Source organism: Vollenhovia emeryi, unplaced genomic scaffold, assembly GCF_000949405.1.
Source record: "Vollenhovia emeryi isolate VEMERY1.0 unplaced genomic scaffold, V.emery_V1.0 DF939270.1, whole genome shotgun sequence".
NCBI lineage: Eukaryota > Metazoa > Arthropoda > Insecta > Hymenoptera > Formicidae > Vollenhovia > Vollenhovia emeryi.
In genome coordinates, this window is record NW_011967096.1 from 23777 (window position 1) to 45176 (window position 21400).

The following is a 21400-nucleotide window of genomic DNA, read 5'->3' on the forward strand; positions in this document are numbered from 1 at the left end:
CGGCCGAGCTGCGCTAATGACACGGTTTCGCGGAGCTCTCGATGCCGTATTGTCCCCGCGAACTCTTTTATGCCGCCTACCGTCGTTTTCGCCGCATTGTAAAGCCGCGCGCTACGTGCTTGTGTTCGCGCGGTCTATCAGGCTCCCTCCGTTTCTCTCGATTTCCTCGTTATATCTGCTCGCGCGCGCGCGCGCGATTCCCCGGGGAACAATAGCCGTCCCGCGATTGTCCGAGAGGTCTGTCGATGAAGCCACCGGGAGTCGATAAGTGCTCGTGCACAACGAGATGAAGAAACGAGGAATTTGACATATGGAGTAGGGAATTAAATCTCGACCTATGAAGAGTCAGGAATTCCTTCTTCCTTTGTTGCGAACGCGTGGCTTTCCAAAGATCGGAATTTAATTCCCGAATTCCTTACATTTAATTCCTCGTTTCTTGTTTCTCTCATTGCGCAAGATCTACGTTGCGCAGAGAATTAATTTAATTCCCTGCCACACGCTCTACAAGTCAATCAGTGAATCATCACTGAAAACAGTGAATAAGTCACTGATTTGCAGGTGTAAGTATACTACTTGCAGTGGTATACTTGTAAATCAGTGACTAACGGAGTCGAAATTTTGGTACTGTTTTGACACTTTTAAGGATAATCTACACCTACTTAGCTGATCGATACACCTACATAGACCAGCGATTACCTACTTTGATGACATTATACTTTTTACTTCTCCCTTGAATCTTTAAATTGTTCTTTAAAAGGATCTACTTTAATGCTAAATTGGCAAGAGTAGAAATTTCCGACACTATCGGTTTTAAAGTAGGAGTACATTTTGTACTTGCAGTTCGACCTCTTTTACTCTGTCTTAGGTCCTATCATATAATAGAATTAAAGGTTCAGCATAGGGCCAAAATTTCGACTCAATGAATATATTCATTGTTTTCAACGATAATCCACTGATTGACTTCTAGAGAGTAGACTGATCGTGGAATTAAATCCTCGCCCGCTAGATTCTTGGCAAATGTACTCTGTAAAAAAAATTACCTGCTGTTAGACGTAAAACGTGCCGAAATATAGTACGCGTATCGGCAAATAACGTTCCTCCGTGCAACCGGTTTCCGTACTGCCTAATTTAACATGTTTGCAGAACTCGCCGGGATATTTGCGGTCCTTACGTCTCGCAGGGGCGTAAATAACATTGCAAATATCACGGATGCTTAGCCGTTTTTCGTACCGTTTAGGCGCTCGCGCGATTCCCGAGCTCTAAGCTGACGATTAGCATACATTTTCGGCGGCGCGGCGCGTATTTGAGGTATCGCGTGTGAAAAATCGCGCATCTGCTCGCTCCCTCGCATCTCCTTATTCGGACACGTCGGGCGTGCTCGCGTGCATAGACGGTGCGCGAGCGTGTCCGTCCGCGCGTTCGCCCATTTGCGTCGAACGGGTACTACGCGTCGTTTATCGCGACGTGCGTGCGTACGTATGTACGTACGTACGTGCGTACAATCAGGGCCGGTCCACGACATCGTGCCCCCTTGTGCTATGATTTTTTCGGAGCCCCCCTCCCTTACGTTTTCCCAACTACTTGCTAAAAATCAGTCGACGAATTATCACTGAAAACAATAAATCACTGTTTTGCAGTTATAAGTGTACCACTGAAAATCGCATCCACTGATACACCTTATCCAAATTAAAAGCTCGTTTTGGTGCATTATGACAACCATATCGCAAGTTGCATGGATCAATATTGTGTCTATGAGAACTATAATACATTGTTAGGTCAGCCGTAACTTAACATAGCTGGAAGAATTATAAAAATCTGGTTGGCTCCTGAAATGACTATAAATTATAGTAAGATTGTGGTAACTGCAACCATTTTTGTTTTCTATCGGTGCAGTAATCGATTAAAGTAAAACATGGCACTCTTTTTAGAGTTGGAGAATCGACCCGAGTAAAAAGTGAATAACGGCACTCTTTCAAAAAGTGAAATTTCACTCCATTCGGACTGGCAGTATATTATTTCTTGGAGCGAAATCTCACTCGAAAAAAATGTAGAGAGTGTGGATCCGGCACTGCCGGTAGAATACGCGCGCACGCGCTCACAGGGGGAAATCGCGAGACCGTGGAACCGTGCACGTGTTTACGGTAACTTCCCGTGCGCCCAGGCCACGGGTGCATAATAGGCATATTTCGATGGAGGAAAGGGTGTCCCACATCGCAGCGCTAACGAGCTAAATTCCTGCCGCCGGTCGTAGGTGCGCGTTGCAACGGCGATGCGTGGACGAAACAACGACCGGCGACGGAATCGCGGCCTCCTCGTGCGAATCGGCCTTGAAATGACGACGTGGCGGAGCAATTAATAATAAGCTGTCCGAAGAACTGACGTTGCTAAAAAATGAAATTTATCAATGGCCCGTCAATTCCCAGGAGGATGCGACGAGATGCGCTTAAGCGACTCGCGTTGCGTAAGCAATTATTATTATACGCATCCTTGGAGGAGATTCGCAATTAGGGAGACGGGCGGCGGTCGTTAAAATATACGAAATATAACAAAGGATAAACGCGATATGATTACGCAAGGTACATTGATTAATGTAATTGTTGCAAGTTCCGGCGGGCACGGAAATAACGCTTGTAATTACGGCCTCGCGTTTCCCACACCGTTCCGGCACGAATTACATGCGCGCGCGCGGCATTTTATTCGTACATCGCTACATTGTGCACGCGTTATTGTGCTATTCGCGTATAAATTGTGGTCCGAGAGGTCTCGCGTAAACCTTACCGCGCGGCGATTCCGCGCGGCGCTGCGCTGCGCGAGAAAGCGCCTGACGCAATTGTCGGATAATCCGCGTTGTATCTCGAAGACATTTATGATGGACAGGCAGAATGAACGCGGTGAAAAGGAAGCGATGGGAAATTCATAACGGCGCGTTCCTGAAACAAAGCGGGACATCATTTTTCTCTCTCTCTCTCTCTCTCTCTCTCTCTCTCTATTTCTATCTCTATCTCTCCCCATGCTTCCTCCCCGCGCACTGGGTTGAATACGTGGGAGTCAGGGCGTTTTCAGCACGTCAGCACACGCCGGGTGATGGAAAGTAGGATCCAAGCGCGCCGCACGATCTCGCTTGTCGAATCAAATGGAGATTGCCAGACGATTGAAAAAGAAAAGGACGCGCGTGATGCCCGCTTCTGAACCGATGCAGATTAACATTAATCTCGATTTAAATTACGTTTTTCCAATTTTTAAGGCTAGAGAAATATACTAAGTAAGCTAAACCGAGATCAAAGTTAATCGGTAGAAACTGGCATGAGGCGCTCGCGCTAACGCGGAAAATCCCGGACGTGACGCGAGACGAGATGCCTGCGGGCTAAAGAAAGCGTATCCGAATCGCACGTGGAACGTTTAAGAGAAGGTACTGCTTTTTTTTTTCTCTTCAAATAACGCACCCGATACGCTCTCGCGTCGCACAGCGCCTCCGTTTCGTCGCTAGACATCTCGTTCGCTCGTCTAGTATCGGTATATCGCCGTTACATTATTAGGTCATATCGGATTCTTTCATTTTGTGAACGTATTCTATTTTTGCTTCAGACACGCCTCTATCACCGATGGGGCCTTCGTCGCCGAGTCAGGAAGGTCTATTCACGGATCTTCGGCTTCTGTCCTTGGAGAAGCAGCTCAATATCGAACTGAAGGTAGGAATCCGCCTGTTGAAGACAAACTATTGAATTACGTAGCGTTTCAGAGGCCGCGCGTGCAACAGACAGTCTAAAACACGAGGAGTGACATCGCGCGATATCGAGGCGTCGCGTTATCAAGATTTTTAGCAGCCAGTTGTCGCGATATCGGGTAGCATCGATAACGAAATAACGAATGTTCCGCCTCGGTAATAATTGTACGTCGCCAGTTCTCCGATAAATAGGGACGTGGATTAATAAATTCTCGCGCGGAGAGTCGTTGTATGTACGTGCAACGCTTTCCGAGTGATTACGCAGAACTTGAGTAGCTCTCTTTCACTTTTCTTGTATCAGCCTCGCGTGAGTCAGCGCGGTGAGTCGCTCGCAGTTTTTCTCCTACTAAAAATAATCTCTCGTTACATCACGCGGGGATTTGAAATAATTAGACTAACGCGCCCGGACTCTCCGCGGTTATTACTTGTTAGTGCAGAAGCGTTAATTGTCTGCAATTATACCTTCCTCCTCCCTTCTTTTTTTGGGGGGGGGGAGACAAAACGGTTGATTTTCTTGTTTGCGCACACTGGATGCGCCAGATCGAGAGGAAAATCCTCAATGTCGGCCTCAGTAGATGCATAGAGATCTAATAAACGCATGCAAAGTGTCATTTGCTTTATGCCCCCGGCAGGTCAAGCAGGGTGCTGAGAACATGATACAGAGTTTAACGAGCGGCCATCGCGACAAAAAACTGCTACAGGAGGCTCAACAAATGCTAGATGATTCCCGCGCCAAAATCGAGTTCCTACGTATGCGGATCATGAAGGTGCGCCAGGCACGGCAGCAGCAAAAGCGCGGCGATGCGCCACCGCCGAACGGCGAAACGGCTAGCAACAAAGGTACACGTCGGCTGTTATTAATAACAATCTGCAGAGCGAGCCTGCGAGCAAGAAGATGATTGAATATTTAAAAATATTTCTCTACATGATATGTAGTTTTTCAAAAACGACCTATTTAAAAAAACTAACGACGTTTCGGTCCCGGATTTGGGCCCTTTTCATGTAATCTGTTCACACAACTGTTACTTATCTCATATCGTTCGTTTGGCCAATATCCGACGTTCAATCCGACATCTCGTCTAACACACATCACTCGACACTTTTACTTGTGTCTTACAATTAATAATGCAACTTCAATCGACTCTTCAACCAAAGAGTGCAATCATATTTTGACTAGTATCTTATTAACATAACGATATTGGCCAAACGAACGATATGTGTGGACAGATTACTTGAAAAGGGTCCAAATCCGGGACCGAAACGTCGTTTGTTTTTTTAAATAGGTCGTTTTTTAAAAACTACACATCATTGGCTTTATACTACTGGCGATATCAAATCTATCTGTGAGTTATTTCTCTACAAGTGCGAAACAATCGATTCTTCAATATTAGGTTTGTTTTCTGTTCCTGCACTGGTGAACTGGTACAGTAAGCTGGAATGGGAAAAAAATATGTTCGTCTTACTCCAATTTATTGCACTAGTTCGCCAGTGTAGGAACAGAAAACAAGCCTATTGATTGCAACGAATTTACACGTGAATTGCACCAAATTTGCGATATTAATTTGCGGCTGAAACGCCGCGTTTATTTAAATATTGACACGCACTGTCGGAAGTCGCGCTAAAATTCCGTCGGGCGTGCACGCGTATCGTCAGCTTTATCGTTGTAATTGTTTGCACGATCGCATACAGTTAAGCCGTACGCGTTTCATTGTTAACGTGAAGTTTACGGAGCGAAGACAGTAAGCTGACATTTACCGCGGTAATGAAACCGTTTCAGAACGCGGTATACATTCGTATCTCGGCGAGGAATTTGTGCCGTGTATTCAGTATAAAAGTACAATGTTGCGGGGTGCGTTGGTTATTGTGGTAAATGGCGTTTCTTGGAAGGAAGCGCTTTGTCCATCGAAGGATACATTACGCGGGTAATGGTTTACTTTTTCTCGCTATGAAGCGTGGGTGGATACGCGCGTTACGCAAGAAGATAATCGCGCGCCGTTGATAAATGAAAGCTCTGTAACGAGTGGCGGCCGGCGTCGCCGCGAGCGCGATCTTTTTTTGTCGCGAACGTAACGCGAATAACAAGGCGTAATGCTTTTACAGACAGGTACGAGCCCAGCTTGGAGCTCGCGTTGGAGGAGAGGGTGGAGGAGCTGCGGCATCGATTACGAATAGAGGCAGCTGTCGTGGAGGGTGCCAAGAACGTGATACGTCTTCTACAGAGTACAAGTGCCAAAGCCGCTGATAAGAAGGCCTTAACCGAGGTACGTGGCCATTTCTTTTCCTCCTTTTAATTTCCCATCCGTCAGCTTATCCGTGGAAACGGAAGTCTCTGCGCGTGACACGCAATCTGCGAGAGGTTCAGCGTGTACGTACAGCGTTAAAGGAAGCCATTTACGTCACCTCGTCGACGGAGCTGTTTCGAAATGATAATAACGAGGAAATTGTCCGACTTCATCTCTCTCTCTCTCTTTCTCGGCGAAGATGTAAAACGCGCGGGCAATTTCCGTTTCTGGCGCAACAAGGCTCTTTTAATCAGCAAACGCAGCATATAAGATCCGGCTGCCTTATTCCAATCGAGAGTAGCCGTCTTGGTTTCTCTTTTTAAATCAAGCGTGCTTTGATATTATAAAAATTGTCAGGCTGTTACCAGTTGACCGGTCGATTTCTCTGTAAACCGGCCAATTTATAACAGCCCTCGCGAATCAGCGTTGGAGGCTGAGCGAGCGAGCGCGTCCGCCGCGCCAGCCGGTACGAAAACGACTTCTCGCCGACAGGCGGATCGCGCGGACGACGTCGGCGGCGTAAATGCACGTCGACGCGGTGGACCCAGGAGGGTCGGTGGCGGCGTATACGCGCCACTCTCAAAATAGCTCTTCGAATGCCCCCCCGCGCCACCCCGCCGTTTCTCGTGACGCCTTTTCGGGTCGCGCTTAGTTACCATCTCCCGAGGCGAACTGGCATCACCCAGTATCGTAAGCACCGCGATAAACCGACGACATGTGCACCGGCCGACTGCGAGGGAGTCCGTCAAGTGGACATTCAAGAGGATATCGACCGCGCGTTCAGGATAATCGCGGCCTGTTAATTATGATCTGAACCCGAAGACTGACACGAAGCCGCCCGCTCTCTCTCTCGCTCTCTCTCTCTCTCTCTCTCTCTGTCTGTTTCTTTCTCTCTCTTTCTCTTTCTCTCTCCGCCGCGCTTCTCCTTCCGAACGCTGCGCTCCAAAGAAGACTGACGTCCGCTTCAGAATCGATTTAAGCTGTCAGGATACTTGTATACTAACTGGACGCTCAAACGTCTCTGACCGAGACAATTATAAACAATCCGTTACTCAGCGGAAGCTCGAATCTCGTTTGATTCACGGATGCTCGGGTGTGTGTAACGTACGTGCGAGTCACTCAGGGATCGAACCGATCCGCATTTCTCTCAGATCGTGCTAAATGGTTTCACGCTCACGTGGGATAACCCGTGTTTCGAGCGTCCTCGACGACACCGGCGATCATCGGGACTGAATAGTCTACGATTGAAATTCTTAAGCGACTCGCAGGGTGTACCTCGTCCGACCGTGCGTCATCGTCGCGCGCGATTGTCGCGTCGACGAAAGGCTGCCGCCTTATTCGAAATATTAAATTGTATTCTTAGTGCTACCGTACGTTGCTCCAAATTTACATCGTGCTAATTATACACGTCGTCGCTCCATACCGCTCCGGTTTGTTGCCACGCGAGATACGAAAACCGCGACGGTTGCAACAACCGCACCGAGTATTGTGCAATACGCGACGGCGAAGCCGCGCGTTATAAACAACCGTCTCGCGCGATCGTGCTGGAAAAAAGTACTTGTTACGCGGGGAACCGATTGCGACGAGTCGCCGAGCCACGTCGAGGGTGTCCGGCGCTGAAGATCTCGCGACGTTTAACGCGGAAAGAAACGCACTCGGGGCTAGAAGACACGAGGACCCGAAAATAGATCGGTGGCGCGGATGCAATACCGCGGTATTACCATCCTTCCGGGAAAAACTGCGCCACGGACGAGATCGCGAGGCGCGAGCGGCTCAGCTCTCAAATAGACATTATTATATAAGATTTCTTTTCGATATACCGCGGAATCGGATGAACGGGGGTCGCGGGTGTTGCGCGCACGTTCGGGCCGAGAGACGTGAAATCCATGAACAGAAGAAAAGCACGGGCGAGAGAAGCGCATCATCATCTCCTCGGTAGGGTGGAGGGGTGGGCAGACCGCTCGGACGTGTTCTCCTGGCAGCGGTGCCGATTGGATAACAATAATGTCGTGCGGTGGATGAAGGCGCAGCGAGGGCGGCTGTGGGGGGAGAGAGGCGCGAGATGTACGGACGTCAGGATAAATCGGGCGACGGCGGAGCGGGCCAGGTGCCGCCGTGGCTCGTGCGCGCCGAAGTCACGATTCGCCACGGCGACGCGGTGACCTCCGAGACCGTGCAAATGCCCCCGGGCACCACCGCCACCACCGACGCGGGCGGCATCCGCATGATATGCCGCTGGAACACGGGCGAGCCCGACTCGACGGCGACGCCGCCGACGTCGGGCGGCACCGCCGGCGGCTTCGGCTTTCAACGGGGCAACATACTCTTCACGTCCACGCCGCCCGAGAGGTCGTACACTCTGCCGCGCTCGGGCTCGTCCGGCAACGACGACTCCGTCTCGTCCAGGGGCCGCGCGAACGTTTCCGATTCCGGCTACAACAGCGAGCGGGTCTCGTCGCAGACGTATTCGACCTTGCCGGCGCGACGCCCGTCCCAGCAGTACAATCGCCGATGTAGGAGCACGTGCAGCATCGTGCTCTCCACCGCGGGCGCCGACAAGTCCACCCCCGCCGAGTCCTCGAAGGCGACCGCCCCGTTCGTCGATCAGTGGCACCGTCGACCCTCGCACCAGCACGTCTTCTCGCCTCATCAGTTCAGCGCGGTCCCGGAGGTCTGCGAGGATTGCGCGGAGGGCAGCGCGTCGAGCGCCTTCACCACGCACTTTTGTACTCGCGTCGCGGAGAAGAGTGCGAGCAGCGGCGGCGGCGGCAGGGCCACCGCGGCGAGCAAGGACGCGGCGTCGCAAACCACCGACATCGAATCGGTGCGCTCGTCGTCGACTGTGAGGAGCAGCGGAATTAGGACGAGATCTGACACCGGTGCTCACCAGCGTGGCGAGCGGAAACAGGAGGTGAGTCGCCATTGTGGATTCTGCGATAAGTGCGTTCGCTGAACGAATCTCGAGTGCGACGGTCGTCTTCTTTCAGGAGGAAATCCGATCGCCCCCGGCGTCAGTTGGGAACACCAGCACCGGCCCTCCGGCCGATCCAGAGAGATCGGACTCGTCCGCGAGGGAGGACAGCAGCAAGCGCAAGTCGCGGACGGTGCACATCGACGTGTACTGCACGGGCTCCGACGACGACGTCAGCACGGACGACACGATCAGCGAGGACGAGCGCAGCACGCCCATGACCGTCTACGAGAACGAGAACGTCAGGGTCACTCACACTCAAGCGGCGGACGACCTGCCGCGGGGATTTCAAGACGCGAACGCATTTCTGAAGCGCAGCGCCGAACGGCGGTGCGCGAGCTTCAGAAACGCGCCGATGAGGATGCCCTCGTTGGCCAGCTCGAAGGGATACGACAGCGACGAGGTCCTCAGCTCCCTTTACCCTTCGCGATTCAGCTCGTACAGCGGCATACGGGACCTCGATTCCGTCCCGTGGTCCACGGTGTCGTCCAGCACGGCCCTTTCGCCGTGCGATTACGACTCGACGACCATGACGTCGTCGAAGGACACGTTCTCCGATATCGAGTCCCTCGTCAACAGTAAGTCCGGCTTGACGCCCTGCGACAGCTTCGAGTACGCCAATGTCACGGATCGCGATAGAATACGGAGAATGGACGTCTTGGCGAAAGCCAGCTACGAGAGAAGCAGAACCTGGCGATCGCCGCAAATCGAACGGAAGCATCTGCTGCAGAACAGGAAGATGAGGGAATACTTCAAACAGCACAAGATCGATTGGTCGTCCGGGGAGAGCGCCGAGGATTCCGACGAGAGCGGAGCGGTCGGCTGGAGCTTCGTATCCGGCGATGACAAGTCACGATTCGTTAAGAGAGACTCGATCGCCCGTCGCGCGGGCAAGGGTCAAACGGAGGAATCTAACGCGACTAATTTAGACTCGGGGCGTAGAAATGCTCAAGAGGAACTGCCACAGTTTGCGGCGCGCAGAGATTACGTTCCGTATACGAATGTTTTGCGCGATCGTATCGGTCCGTTCGGCTCGAAGAGCCCGTCTCCTCTTCCCTCGACCATACCCTCCCGCGTAACGTCTCCCTTCACCACGCCGTACGGAGAGAAAACTGATCACATCGTGAAAGCATCGATGTTTGGAGCAGTAATCAGCGCGTTCCGTAAACCTGGGCATCACATAGGCCCCTCGAAGAATCCGACCTGTTCGTGCGAGCATTGCCGACGATACTTCGAAGACGCGGCGAGAGGACGATCCTCTTCGTTGAGCGAACTCGAACGTCACCCGGCATTCAAGTCGCGAAAAGAGTGACATACCGATTTCATTAGCTTCCGAGGATTTTCAACATATTGATTCTTCAGCTTTTACGAGACGACAAATGCTTTCCACTTCCTTTATTTATGTATCGTAAGATTTGTATGCGTAAAAAGAAAATTAATTGCGTTCCATTGCATTCATGGCGATTGGGGACGATGTAAACTTGTATATTGTGTGCTTAATTTATATTTCTTTAAGTATTCCATGTATTCTATATACGTATAGCTTTTTTATCTAAATTAATTATTACAGAGAGGGCTGCTTAAAAGAAATACATTCTGCTGAAAATTGAGCATTTATAAAAATTAACAAAGATGTATCATATCGATTGCATCGTTAATAAATATTATGACTGATATCGTTTGTGTGTCTACGCGTGTGTACAATTCCCGATTTACATTAAACTGATGTTACATAAAATACCTTGTCGCTTATGACACGTTCTTACATAAACCATAAATTACTACAGGCTCAAGCAAGCCTCGCTGAATCCAGTAGAAAATTGGACCTACTCAGATTGTCCCTCGAGCTCAGAAGGCAAGAGCTACCTCCCGACAGCGGTACCGCAGCTCAGTTAAAGAGAGAATTAGCTAGCGTACAGTCGGCTAGTCCAGTTCCTGTTACATACACATCATTACAACCGTTTCGCGGTCCTTTGGAAGGTAAAGCCACTGTACCGGCTTCGGTATCGAGATGCGCCGCTGTTACAGGACAATTAGAGGTACGTGTCCGAGTATACGCAACTAAATGACCGACGGTGTTACTTCTTTGTATTACACGCTGCAATGTGTTTAGGTAAGATTAATGGGATGTCAAGACTTAGCAGAAGAAGTGCCTGGACGTACGAGGAGGGAACATCCTGCTAGTCCTGATTTACGTAGCTTCGTTAAAGGTGTCACGGGACGCAGCTCAAGCAAGTCATATAGCGTGAAGGACGAAACAAGCAGTAAGTTTTTGATATATTGAGAGAATAACATCGACATCTTTAAATCTGTTACTAATTATCGCTTCTTTTCAGACGATATTATGGCAGTTATAAAATTGGATAACCAAACCGTAGGACAAACAAGTTGGCGTCCATGTTCCCAACAAGCTTGGGACCAAAGGTAATGCTGATATCAATTGGTTAATTAATGCAATGCTCGATTGCCTTCATAGAGTGTCATGTGCCCTATAAAAACTTGTAGGTTTTCTATTGAACTTGATAAATCGAGAGAGCTCGAAATAGGCATTTATTGGAAAGATTGGAGATCTCTTTGCGCGGTGAAGTTTTTACGTTTAGAAGAATTCATAGATGACGTCCGACATGGCATGGCTCTACAGTTGGAACCGCAAGGCCTTCTGTTCGCAGAAATAAAATTCCTAAATCCAATGATATCGCGAAAGCCTAAATTGCAGCGCCAACGCAAGATCTTTAAGCAGCAAGTGAAAAACTTCCCAAGAGCAAATCAAATGAACATAAATGTTGCGACTTGGGGTAGGCTGCTTAAACGTTCGGCGCCTTCATTGCACAACTCCAGAAACTCTGAGAGTCCACCTTCAGGTAAGGACTCTTCAAGCTCGTCTATGCGTATAATGGCAAAATCTTGCCAAGGTATCTCATATACGTATTTCGATTTGCAGGACCACAACCGTTGCAACTTGTGTTTGATACCTCAGTAGAAGATAAGCCTGAAACTCCTGGCGAAGTGCCCAATCCGGAGAAAGGGGGATTGGGTGGCGCACGGCCTTTAGGCATGTCAACATCGAGTGGTAGTCCAACTCTGCCACGTCCTCCGGAGCATCCTCCCCCACCGCCACCAACTGTGGCAAAGAAACCTTCTACGCCTGCACCTACACCACCTCCCAAATTGGATCAAGAGGTAAGTCTTTTCATTTTTATTTATCATCTTTATATATGCGCGTTTTCTTATATATCATTTTTTATAAATTAAAACGCTCATGCGTATTGATACGCGATGATAAATGCTATTACGTTATACGTATTTGTCGATCTTTGCTTTTGATGTAAAGATACAAGACTGCTAATGTCGCAAATCATTATACCATTACATGGTGTGTTAGATATATCAAGAATTTTTATTATGCTACAAATAATATATTTTACTATACTCTCATATTTTTATGATATTATTTCTACTTTCAATTACTCAAGAAGATTGTAGTAATATGCATTAGAATCTGAGGGCTGGGGAATCTTGGTTATGGGACAAAACAGTTTATAAAATAAATGTATGATATGATAATTAGATACATTTCCTATAAAGTTATAGTTTCTAATGAATGTATACACATATATATATCTTGATGCGGCATGTTATCGGGTATATTATGTATTTCTGCAATTATAAGAAAGTAGTATTAGTTTAATTTGCACTTGCTTTAAGAGATCTGGTAGTTATTATACACAAATTCTTTATTAAATAGAGACATAGGTTTCCTGTTTTCTAGCAGTTGTATTATATCAATTATTTTTACAATTATATTTTCTTGCACTATTGATTCAAACAATATTACACTGTCCTTTCAATTTTTCAAAAGCAACAAGTCCAAACTCCCTATCACGATGATAAATCATAAGTCATTATTGAATAAATACATATTTAAAAACCCAAATTATATATTAGTTACATCATGCATATGTCCAGTTTAAACAATTCGATGCGCAACCTAAAATTTAGTGCAATTTCAATTAAGCAGTAGAGCTAAAGAGGTAGCAATGTAGTTGCAGAGCGCATTAAGGGAGTTTGATTTTCTGCACAACGAGGAAAAGGGCGGGCCTCAGGGTGCAATTTTGAGGCCCCTCGTGACAGAGCCCCGCCCTGTGCTGATTGCACCACCCTCTCCACGCACACCCTCGCCCCAACCTGTCGTCGAGTTTCCTGAGGATGAGGTACATGTCCTCCACATACACACAGCATTGCTTTGCTTGCTTAGTATGTCGCATGCACATACTGCAGGAACAAATATAATTCCCTTTTTGTAATGCTTCTATCTTATGAGCTATTTTATTTTTATCCTTATAAATGATCTCGTCTTATATACTTCTAATTATTACTTTATCTTCTTTTCGAATCTTTTATCTATGCATTGCATGTATTTCTAATTATATAATATTTGCATAGACATAAAACGAATAACCACATGCAAAACTTTAATAATTACAATATTGCAGCGTAATTTGCCATTATCTAAGATCTAGAGGACACATTCAAGTGTCTCGTCTCTATTTAACTAACATAATTTTTACAATCTTTTATATATAGTAATTACTGTTAATAAACCTACCTTTACAATAATACATTAAAACATACTGTCTTTCAGGTTGTATACGAAATGCCAGTTAGACCTCTTCAGTATAGAGACACCCACGAGTCAAGAAGGCATTCTCAGCTCACTGGTATGACTCTGGAAAACTTCAGACTGCTCTCCGTACTTGGACGTGGACATTTTGGCAAAGTAATATTGTCGCAATATAGAAACACGGGAGAGTACTTTGCAATTAAGGCCTTGAAAAAGGGAGACATTATAGCTAGAGACGAAGTGGAGTCGTTGCTTTCTGAAAAGAGAATATTCGAAGTAGCAAATACGACGCGCCATCCTTTCCTTGTTAATTTATTTGCGTGCTTTCAAACTGAGGTACCGATAATAATTCTCTAGTATTTTTAATTCAATTCGTAAGACAGGAGAGAATAAAAAAAGATGAATTTCTTTTAGGCACATGTATGTTTTGTAATGGAATATGCAGCTGGCGGTGATCTTATGATGCATATACATGCTGATGTTTTCGGGGAGCCACGCACTGTGTTCTATTCCGCTTGTGTGGTCCTCGGATTGCAATACTTGCACGAAAATCGTATTATTTACAGGTATATACATCATTCACTAAATAATCAGTAATATTTTTATATATTATATTTCATGGTACGCTTTATTTACAGAGATTTGAAATTAGACAATCTGCTATTAGATACGGAAGGTTACGTTAAAATCGCAGATTTTGGTTTATGTAAAGAAGGTATGGGATTTGGAGACAGAACCGGTACATTCTGCGGTACTCCTGAGTTCTTGGCGCCCGAAGTGCTGACAGAAACTTCTTATACGCGAGCTGTAGATTGGTGGGGTCTTGGAGTCTTAATATTTGAAATGCTGGTTGGAGAGGTAATATTACTGCTTTGAAATATTATACAGCTTGTTTTAAATATGTTTATATGGAATATTACATAAATATGTTATGTGTTTCAGTCTCCTTTCCCAGGTGATGACGAAGAAGAAGTGTTTGATTCTATTGTAAATGACGAAGTACGATATCCAAGATTCCTTTCTTTGGAAGCAATTGCAATCATGAGAAGAGTAAGTATCTTTGGTTTGCTACTTTTCTGCTTCTCTAATGTGAAACTTATCAACATGCATCTTCTATTACAGTTACTCAGAAAGAATCCAGATAGGAGACTAGGTAGCAGTGAAAGAGACGCTGAAGATGTGAAGAAACAAGCATTTTTCAGACACATAGCTTGGGATGATTTACTTCTAAGACGCGTGAAACCACCTTTTGTACCAGTAATCGTAAGTATCTGTTTAATTTATTGATGCATAAAATTTAATAAAAATTACATCTTTTGATGGGAATAAAACTTTAAATATCATTTGAAAATCAGAATTCATTTAATCTTTTTTTTTTCTAATGTTTTCTTACATGGAAATGTTTCTCCGTTATTAGCATTCAGTGGAAGATGTAAGTAATTTTGACGAAGAGTTTACATCAGAGAAGCCACAACTAACGCCTCCAAAAGACCCTCGGCCTCTTAGCGACCTAGAGCAGAGTCTATTTAAGGACTTTACTTATATGGCTGATTGGTGCTAGCCATAATGATTGGTGTCTCTTGAGGGAAAAATATCGACAAATTGAAGAAGAAAGTTGCTTCGTATATGGAACTTGCGCAGCTGTGGCATTTACACGCGCGTCTGTTTATCTGAGCAATATATATCATACATATGTCATTATACATCATGTATAGATTTTTTATTTTGGATACTATATTAATGATCACAGTAGGTACATTTACAAGAGAAATTTGTAACAACCAAAGTTGTAGAGTGTACATGAATGCAGCTCCACAAGTTGAGATCTATTCGTTAGTGAGACTAATATCTCGTCTACTTTCTCTGTAATCAGATGAGCTGGGATTGCTGATCATTATCAATAGTCATGCATATAACCAATTCTTCCTCAGATATTATCTCGAAATTAATCGAACACATCTTAAATATCTTCGGCTTGGCTAAGATAGCCAATACGGATAAAATCCATATTTATCTCTATGTTGTTTGGGAAAAACATCTGGGATTATGCCATTTTTGAATGCTAGTTTCTTCTCTTTGTTGCGACAACTACCAAGAAGCTGAAAACCTAAAAGATTTCTATTTTAATTTTTCGTTCTTAACGCGGACGGATATAATTCTGGTGCTCAATTGCTCATTGTCTGACGAACGGCTTCACTAACAATAAGAACCCTGAAACAAGGTATCTATTTTCTATAGGTTGTGAGACTCTACGGTAAGTGATCCATGGTATTCACCATAAGTTGGGTTGGGAGAACTGAAAAATAAGTTTAAAACAAATGCCTTCTTGTCATAGATTGAGTTATTCCCAGAACTTCCAGTGTACAGAAGTTTGGAAATAGTAAAAAACTTTTCAGCAATAGGTGATTTTTCTTTCTTTTTTGTTAATTGCCTGAAAGAGTTTGAGTTTTAAAGATATAATCTTAAGCCAAAACAGTGAAATAATAATTACAAAACTCAGGAGATGCATTTTGTAGCGCGACATCAATGAAACATTTTTTGAAAGTGAATTCGCTCACTTCAATCTTTTTAATAGTATAAATTGCATGTTAAAATTGACTTCCTGTATAGACATTCCAATCATTGAATCCTGGATCGCTGTTCTGGAGAAGAACTGTGTTGTGTGACGAATGCAGCTAAGCTGGTTTATTTACTACATACGGAAATCCGTCTTTTCTGAACCTTTCGATTTAGCTTTGGCAGTTCTTCATACGCTACAATTACAATTTTCTTAACTTTCTGGTTTCCCTAAAATACACTTTCTCCTGTTTAGTCTCCGTGATAAGTTGGAATGGTTTTGAAAACGTACGGAACGCTATGACTCACATGATGTGATTATGTGAAAATGTATGGTAAAGCCTTTAGAAAATAATATTTACCAAGAATCATATGCGCGAACTTTGCTCCAGTAACATTTTTGATCGAATCTCAGGTTTTTCGCCTAATGTTGAGTTGCACAGTTTTAGTAAATAACTGGTAAACATGAATGTACAATATCTGGTTTGATACGAAGTAATATTGTAAGTGAGTTCACGATCGACATATTCTTTAAAGTTAAAGGGTTCCGGTCAGTTTCTGCCAAGCAAAAGAGAAAACGATGAAACCTATTGAATCTTTCGAAAGAAGCTTTTTTCGCATATAAATGAGAGTAATCTTAGATTATATTTGCAGAAGTGATCTCCAAACACTCTGTCCTGTTGCTAGTATTAAATATGTATGGATGTCCTTTTGCGTGAAGATATATTATTTTCAATATATTTCGTTATCTATTATATATACCGCTATTATGTACAGTAATACATGCAATTACTCAAAGATTTTATATATCCTTATAGAACTTAAAGGATAATCATAATAATAAAAACAATATTCTAACATTCATTAAGAAAGCATAAAGTAAATCAAAATGTAGCTATACTTGCTCATGCTCATGTGATAAAGAATTGAATTTGAAATGGCGCTATGTATATGCAACAATAATGATCATATTGACATTAACATTCAGCGCTATAATTAAACTAACCATATATTGTCTATTATAATAATTGGAAATTTAATCCACTTATGTATAGCTAATTTTGCAAGATTATGGTGACATTAGACATATGAGCCCTATGACATCGTGTGAGGCAGCGCATTAATATTGTATATCAGAATCCTTTAGGTTCATTTAACATGTACCCCAATTATATTTGCTATATTTCATTATTTAGTTATGTACATTCATATTCTACTTTATAAGATTACTAGTTTATGTGCTTCATATCGTGTATATATAAATATATAACCAAATGTGTCGAGAGAATAATAATGAATGATATTTCTATGTTTAATAGCTGTTAGCGTAGCATTGTATGATCAATTTTAATTAACTTTACAAAAGAATACTATCATGAGACGTGTTTCACGTTTTACTACGAACATACAAAAGCGATTTTAATCTTAAAAGAACATGATCTGAAAGCTGTGTATAATATTGGAGTAGCTGTTAGATTTTACTTACGAAAAGCTTTTAAATTAATTTTCCTTCCAGTTATTGCGGAACCCTTCTTTCCGGATGCTATCACCTATATATTGTAGCTTTAGTATTTAATAATTAATCCTTTATAGGATTTTGATTGCTTTTAGAACTTCAACATATACACAATCTAAATGTAATCCATGGTACACTTCATCCATCTCTTAAAAAGGTGCCTACGATAATCGAACAAATTTTGATATATAATATGCAATAGAAAATTTTCTGGCTATTAATAAGAAACGAAATAATTCGATATTATATATATAATCTTTTTCACCTGTCTTTTATTTCTACATGTAGGTCTTATTGTTATTAGAATGGAAATTGAAGATTGAATTAGAAATTTTGTAACGGTGCCAATCAGGAAGGATATTTCAAATAGAGCTTGGTAAATTTTGTGTTTGTCTATTATGATATTCGTTTAATTTTATTTTAGATTCACTCAATCTGTCATACTATGGAACAATTGATATACAGTTAAATCGGATTTTGTTAATTGTGGATATTGACTATTATACTAAAATCTTATTATGTGAGATCGACCAAGTTTTATTTGCGATACTGCTCGTTTAAGGCGTAAATATGTTATGACCAGAATTATTTCTGAAACTTTAATATCAAACGTTATTATGAAAAGTTAACTGTGTCATTAGTGATAGATTCGAATATCTCGAGATCTAGTTGCCTTACTGCAATTATAAATTTATATATACATAATCATTTTCGTATCTATTTTATATATAATTCTTCTTATACAGCATAGTTCAGATCTGTAGAAAAGTATTTTAGGTGTTTCTAAAATATATTTAGATCTTGAATACAAAACACAACAGTGGAAGATTTGAAAGATACGGATAATTTTTAACGTGCCTGTTTTCTATTAATGTATATAAATTTTAAAATCCAACCTTTTTACATAATATACGGCTTTGAAATAAAGAATGTAAACCTCGTGAAAATTTATATTGTCGCATTTAGTAGTAAAACAGGCAGAGAAACATATGGCATATATACAATTTTTACAAAGCAATATGGCAATTCGAAATAGATTTTGCGCGATGGGGTGACCTAAGTTTTTCATTAATTTAACATGAAAATTACGTTTCGCGAAAAGTAACATTATTCTAGATTCTAGATATTCATTGACACGTGTATATTATTTTTACACTTTACGGAACAGAAAAATGCTATGCAATATCATTCTTTTTATGCTACTTTCAACTGCCTGCAATCTTTGAAAACTTTATAAGTGGTTTTGAATGATACAAATATTTTTACAAATAATACCGTTTTGTATCTTGCGTTTTACAATGTACTTGACACACATTATAAAATTGCGTGTGTGAACAAATTACTTTTCCCACTGATATTACACGCAGCTATTTGTAGAAACAAAATTGTATTATTTAATGATTCATGTGGAGTATATGTATGGTCCAAAATGCGATGATTAAAATTTTTCATGTACATATAAACATCCTATAGTGTTCTGTAGATAGAATCTACTCTTGATTCATAAAGATCTTTTATTAGATGATTATTTCGTTACATGTATTTTTTATAACACATAATTATATAGCAATTACTAGATGTAAGTTTGGTTAAAATGTTCGCTATATTTATCATTATAGTTTTATAATAAGGAAATTTATGTGCCTCGTATTTTGTAGTGTCCACTAATAATACATGGCTAGAGATAAAAGATTTTTAAAAATTAATTTATTTAATTCGTACATATATATATTTGCAGTGGCAGCTTATCACATATCACTTTAAACAATTACGCAATCCTTAGAGGTGTTCTCGAAAGTTCTCGAACCTTATATGTGAATTACTTAAAAAAATAAATATTAAAAATATACATCTCTCCATACTTCTAAATGCACTTTCTCCAATCGATACGTATTTATTGTAATGAAAATGATTTTATTGTGCTCGACAAAATTACAACGAGATCCAGTTCCAGTGTGTCAGAATCTTTTAGCTGTTGTGTGTTTGATACATAAGCTGTAAAGTGTGCAAGAGAAAAAGATAAATACCGATATATAAACAGCAGACATATATTAGGTCGAAATTATATATTAAATAGAAGAAAAGTATCATAATATCTTCAAACTGGAATCTGTACTCGACGGTTCTGCAGTGTTCAAACCAGAATGACAACTCTGATCGTCAATCTCATGAGTGGAACCTAAAGTTTTTGCTAATTCATATAAGTTTGGTGTGTTCCTTCGGATTTCCTTTTCCAAATTAAGTATCTTTTCCTCCTTTTCCTTTTGCAGTTTGCTCGCGTCTGGTGCTACCGGCTTCGACAGGCCAGCGCTCACCGTATAGAAAACACTGCTGCTATCTTGAGATTTGAATACAAATGTCAATCTGTCGGAGACAAAACTCATAAATGTACATTCGATCGGCGAAGCCTTACAGAAATATCGACAAGATGCGGAATCGCCGTGTTACCGTTCATTTTGCAATGACTGTTGCATCTTCTCAATTTTCTCAAGGCAGATGCTATGCTTGATCGGCCAAGGCACGTAGATCTCCAAGCGAGAGTGCTCTCTTTTCCTCACCTCGAAGTAAATCACGTCAAGCTCCTCGCTGTACTTGTACCTGACGTCCCAGTATCGCTTCACTGGAAAGAAGAGGAAACCAGGGCGAGAGTAGACTGCGCGTTCACCATCCAACAACTTCATACAATACCTTCGCATAGCTCGATGTAGACGTAAAAGGCGGTGCTGGTTTTTATCGGGTCGTTACAGCCGAGTTTGCACAGGTGATAATACTGCAAGCGTACAATTGACAAGGATCATAATGATTCCACCGTACACCGAGTGCTTATACATACACAGGCATGCGGGCATTCTCAGGACTTAAGGATCGCGCGCGTCTTCTTGGTTACTCACGCTGGGGTGGCAGATGTCGTACATCTTTCCGCACGCGGGACGCAGGGGTGGAGTGCTCTGATTCTCGCCGCGGGACTGCCCGCCGTCAAATTGTCATCGCAACACCGCGGGCGGGGAGGAGCATCGATGGGAATTGGCACATGTGTTCGCGCTGACAGTTCCCCGAGTCGCTCCGCGAGCGTCCACCTGGCGTTCGCGGGCCGGCGTTAAAACACAAACGGCAAAAGGTAAGGACTTAGAGGGGATGCTGGAGTCTCTCTGTTTTACCGACATTTTTTATAATGTCGGTAAAACAGAGAGACTCCAGCATCACCTTAACTCTCGATTTGGAGCGAAGCTTCTCCTTATCGCGCAGAGATGTCGCCAGAGCATACATCGAAGATATAGAACGAATTTTCAACGTACCGGGCGTTGACTTTACGTATATTTCTTTTTTTTGACGTAATAAAAGAAACTAGACCAACGAATCCTGATGGAAATATCTTGCTCGGAGTTTACTATAAAATTGATGAAAAGTGAAATAAAAGACTGGCATTATAAAGTTTACCGAATATATTATATTGGCTGCAAATTGTATTACAATTAATGAAAACGATTTTTCTCTGACTTTTTATTGAGATATCGATGAATTATAATGAAACGGAGTCAATTGTGAGATTTTCAAACACGTTCTAGCAAAATTTCGCATTTTCAGTAAAATATTTTCACCAGAGAAGACTGCGGTTGAAAACCCATCCTAGCGATGTAGCGCGCACTTAAATAATAGCGAATTCGGTTGCTTGCACTAGTGCGCACTGAGTGAATACTGAATGAATACGCGCCGCGATCTCGGGCATTGT

At 43.0% G+C, this 21400-nt stretch overlaps 3 protein-coding genes across 5 annotated transcripts in view; 2 read left to right on the forward strand and 1 right to left on the reverse strand.

Moving 5' to 3' along the window:
- The window catches only part of LOC105559455 (serine/threonine-protein kinase N), a 35863-nt gene extending 16503 nt beyond the window's left edge, over nt 1–19360 (forward strand). For 2 of the 3 annotated variants that reach the window (XM_012007741.1, XM_012007740.1), the window contains exons 4-18: nt 3586–3689; nt 4357–4564; nt 5825–5985; nt 10765–11016; nt 11091–11241; nt 11314–11401; nt 11483–11838; nt 11919–12157; nt 13021–13188; nt 13620–13934; nt 14013–14164; nt 14237–14456; nt 14541–14648; nt 14721–14861; nt 15016–19360. In XM_012007741.1, coding sequence (XP_011863131.1) covers nt 3586–3689; nt 4357–4564; nt 5825–5985; nt 10765–11016; nt 11091–11241; nt 11314–11401; nt 11483–11838; nt 11919–12157; nt 13021–13188; nt 13620–13934; nt 14013–14164; nt 14237–14456; nt 14541–14648; nt 14721–14861; nt 15016–15159 — 2807 coding nt within the window. In that variant the 3' untranslated portion in view covers nt 15160–19360. The remainder of the gene's footprint in view (nt 1–3585; nt 3690–4356; nt 4565–5824; nt 5986–10764; nt 11017–11090; nt 11242–11313; nt 11402–11482; nt 11839–11918; nt 12158–13020; nt 13189–13619; nt 13935–14012; nt 14165–14236; nt 14457–14540; nt 14649–14720; nt 14862–15015) is intronic. The other variant, XM_012007742.1, reaches the window with a different exon arrangement.
- On the forward strand, nt 8051–10651 carry LOC105559454. Its single transcript, XM_012007738.1, has 2 exons — nt 8051–8917; nt 8994–10651. The coding sequence occupies exons 1-2, from the start codon at nt 8069–8071 to the stop codon at nt 10287–10289; spliced, it is 2145 nt and encodes a 714-aa protein (XP_011863128.1). The 5' UTR covers nt 8051–8068; the 3' UTR covers nt 10290–10651.
- On the reverse strand, nt 19356–20750 carry LOC105559453 (tRNA-splicing endonuclease subunit Sen15-like). The gene is made up of 4 exons (XM_012007737.1): nt 20562–20750; nt 20359–20440; nt 20119–20290; nt 19356–20034 (listed from the first exon to the last, which is right to left on the reverse strand). The coding sequence occupies exons 1-4, from the start codon at nt 20583–20585 to the stop codon at nt 19758–19760; spliced, it is 555 nt and encodes a 184-aa protein (XP_011863127.1). The 5' UTR covers nt 20586–20750; the 3' UTR covers nt 19356–19757.
- Nucleotides 20751–21400: the final 650 nt, after the last annotated feature.

What these genes read in the sequence shown, in the direction of transcription:
- LOC105559454 (XM_012007738.1), top strand. Translation starts at nt 8,069, where the DNA reads ATGTACGGACGTCAGGATAAATCGGGCGACGGCGGAGCGGGCCAGGTG. An exon ending in GTGGCGAGCGGAAACAGGAG is followed by an intron (nt 8,918 to 8,993) that starts GTGAGTCGCCAT and finishes GTCTTCTTTCAG; the next exon opens with GAGGAAATCCGATCGCCCCC.
- LOC105559453 (XM_012007737.1), bottom strand. Translation starts at nt 20,585, where the DNA reads ATGTACGACATCTGCCACCCCAGC. An exon ending in ACGACATCTGCCACCCCAGC is followed by an intron (nt 20,441 to 20,561) that starts GTGAGTAACCAA and finishes GTACGCTTGCAG; the next exon opens with TATTATCACCTGTGCAAACT. An exon ending in CAGTCATTGCAAAATGAACG is followed by an intron (nt 20,035 to 20,118) that starts GTAACACGGCGA and finishes TGTCTCCGACAG; the next exon opens with ATTGACATTTGTATTCAAAT.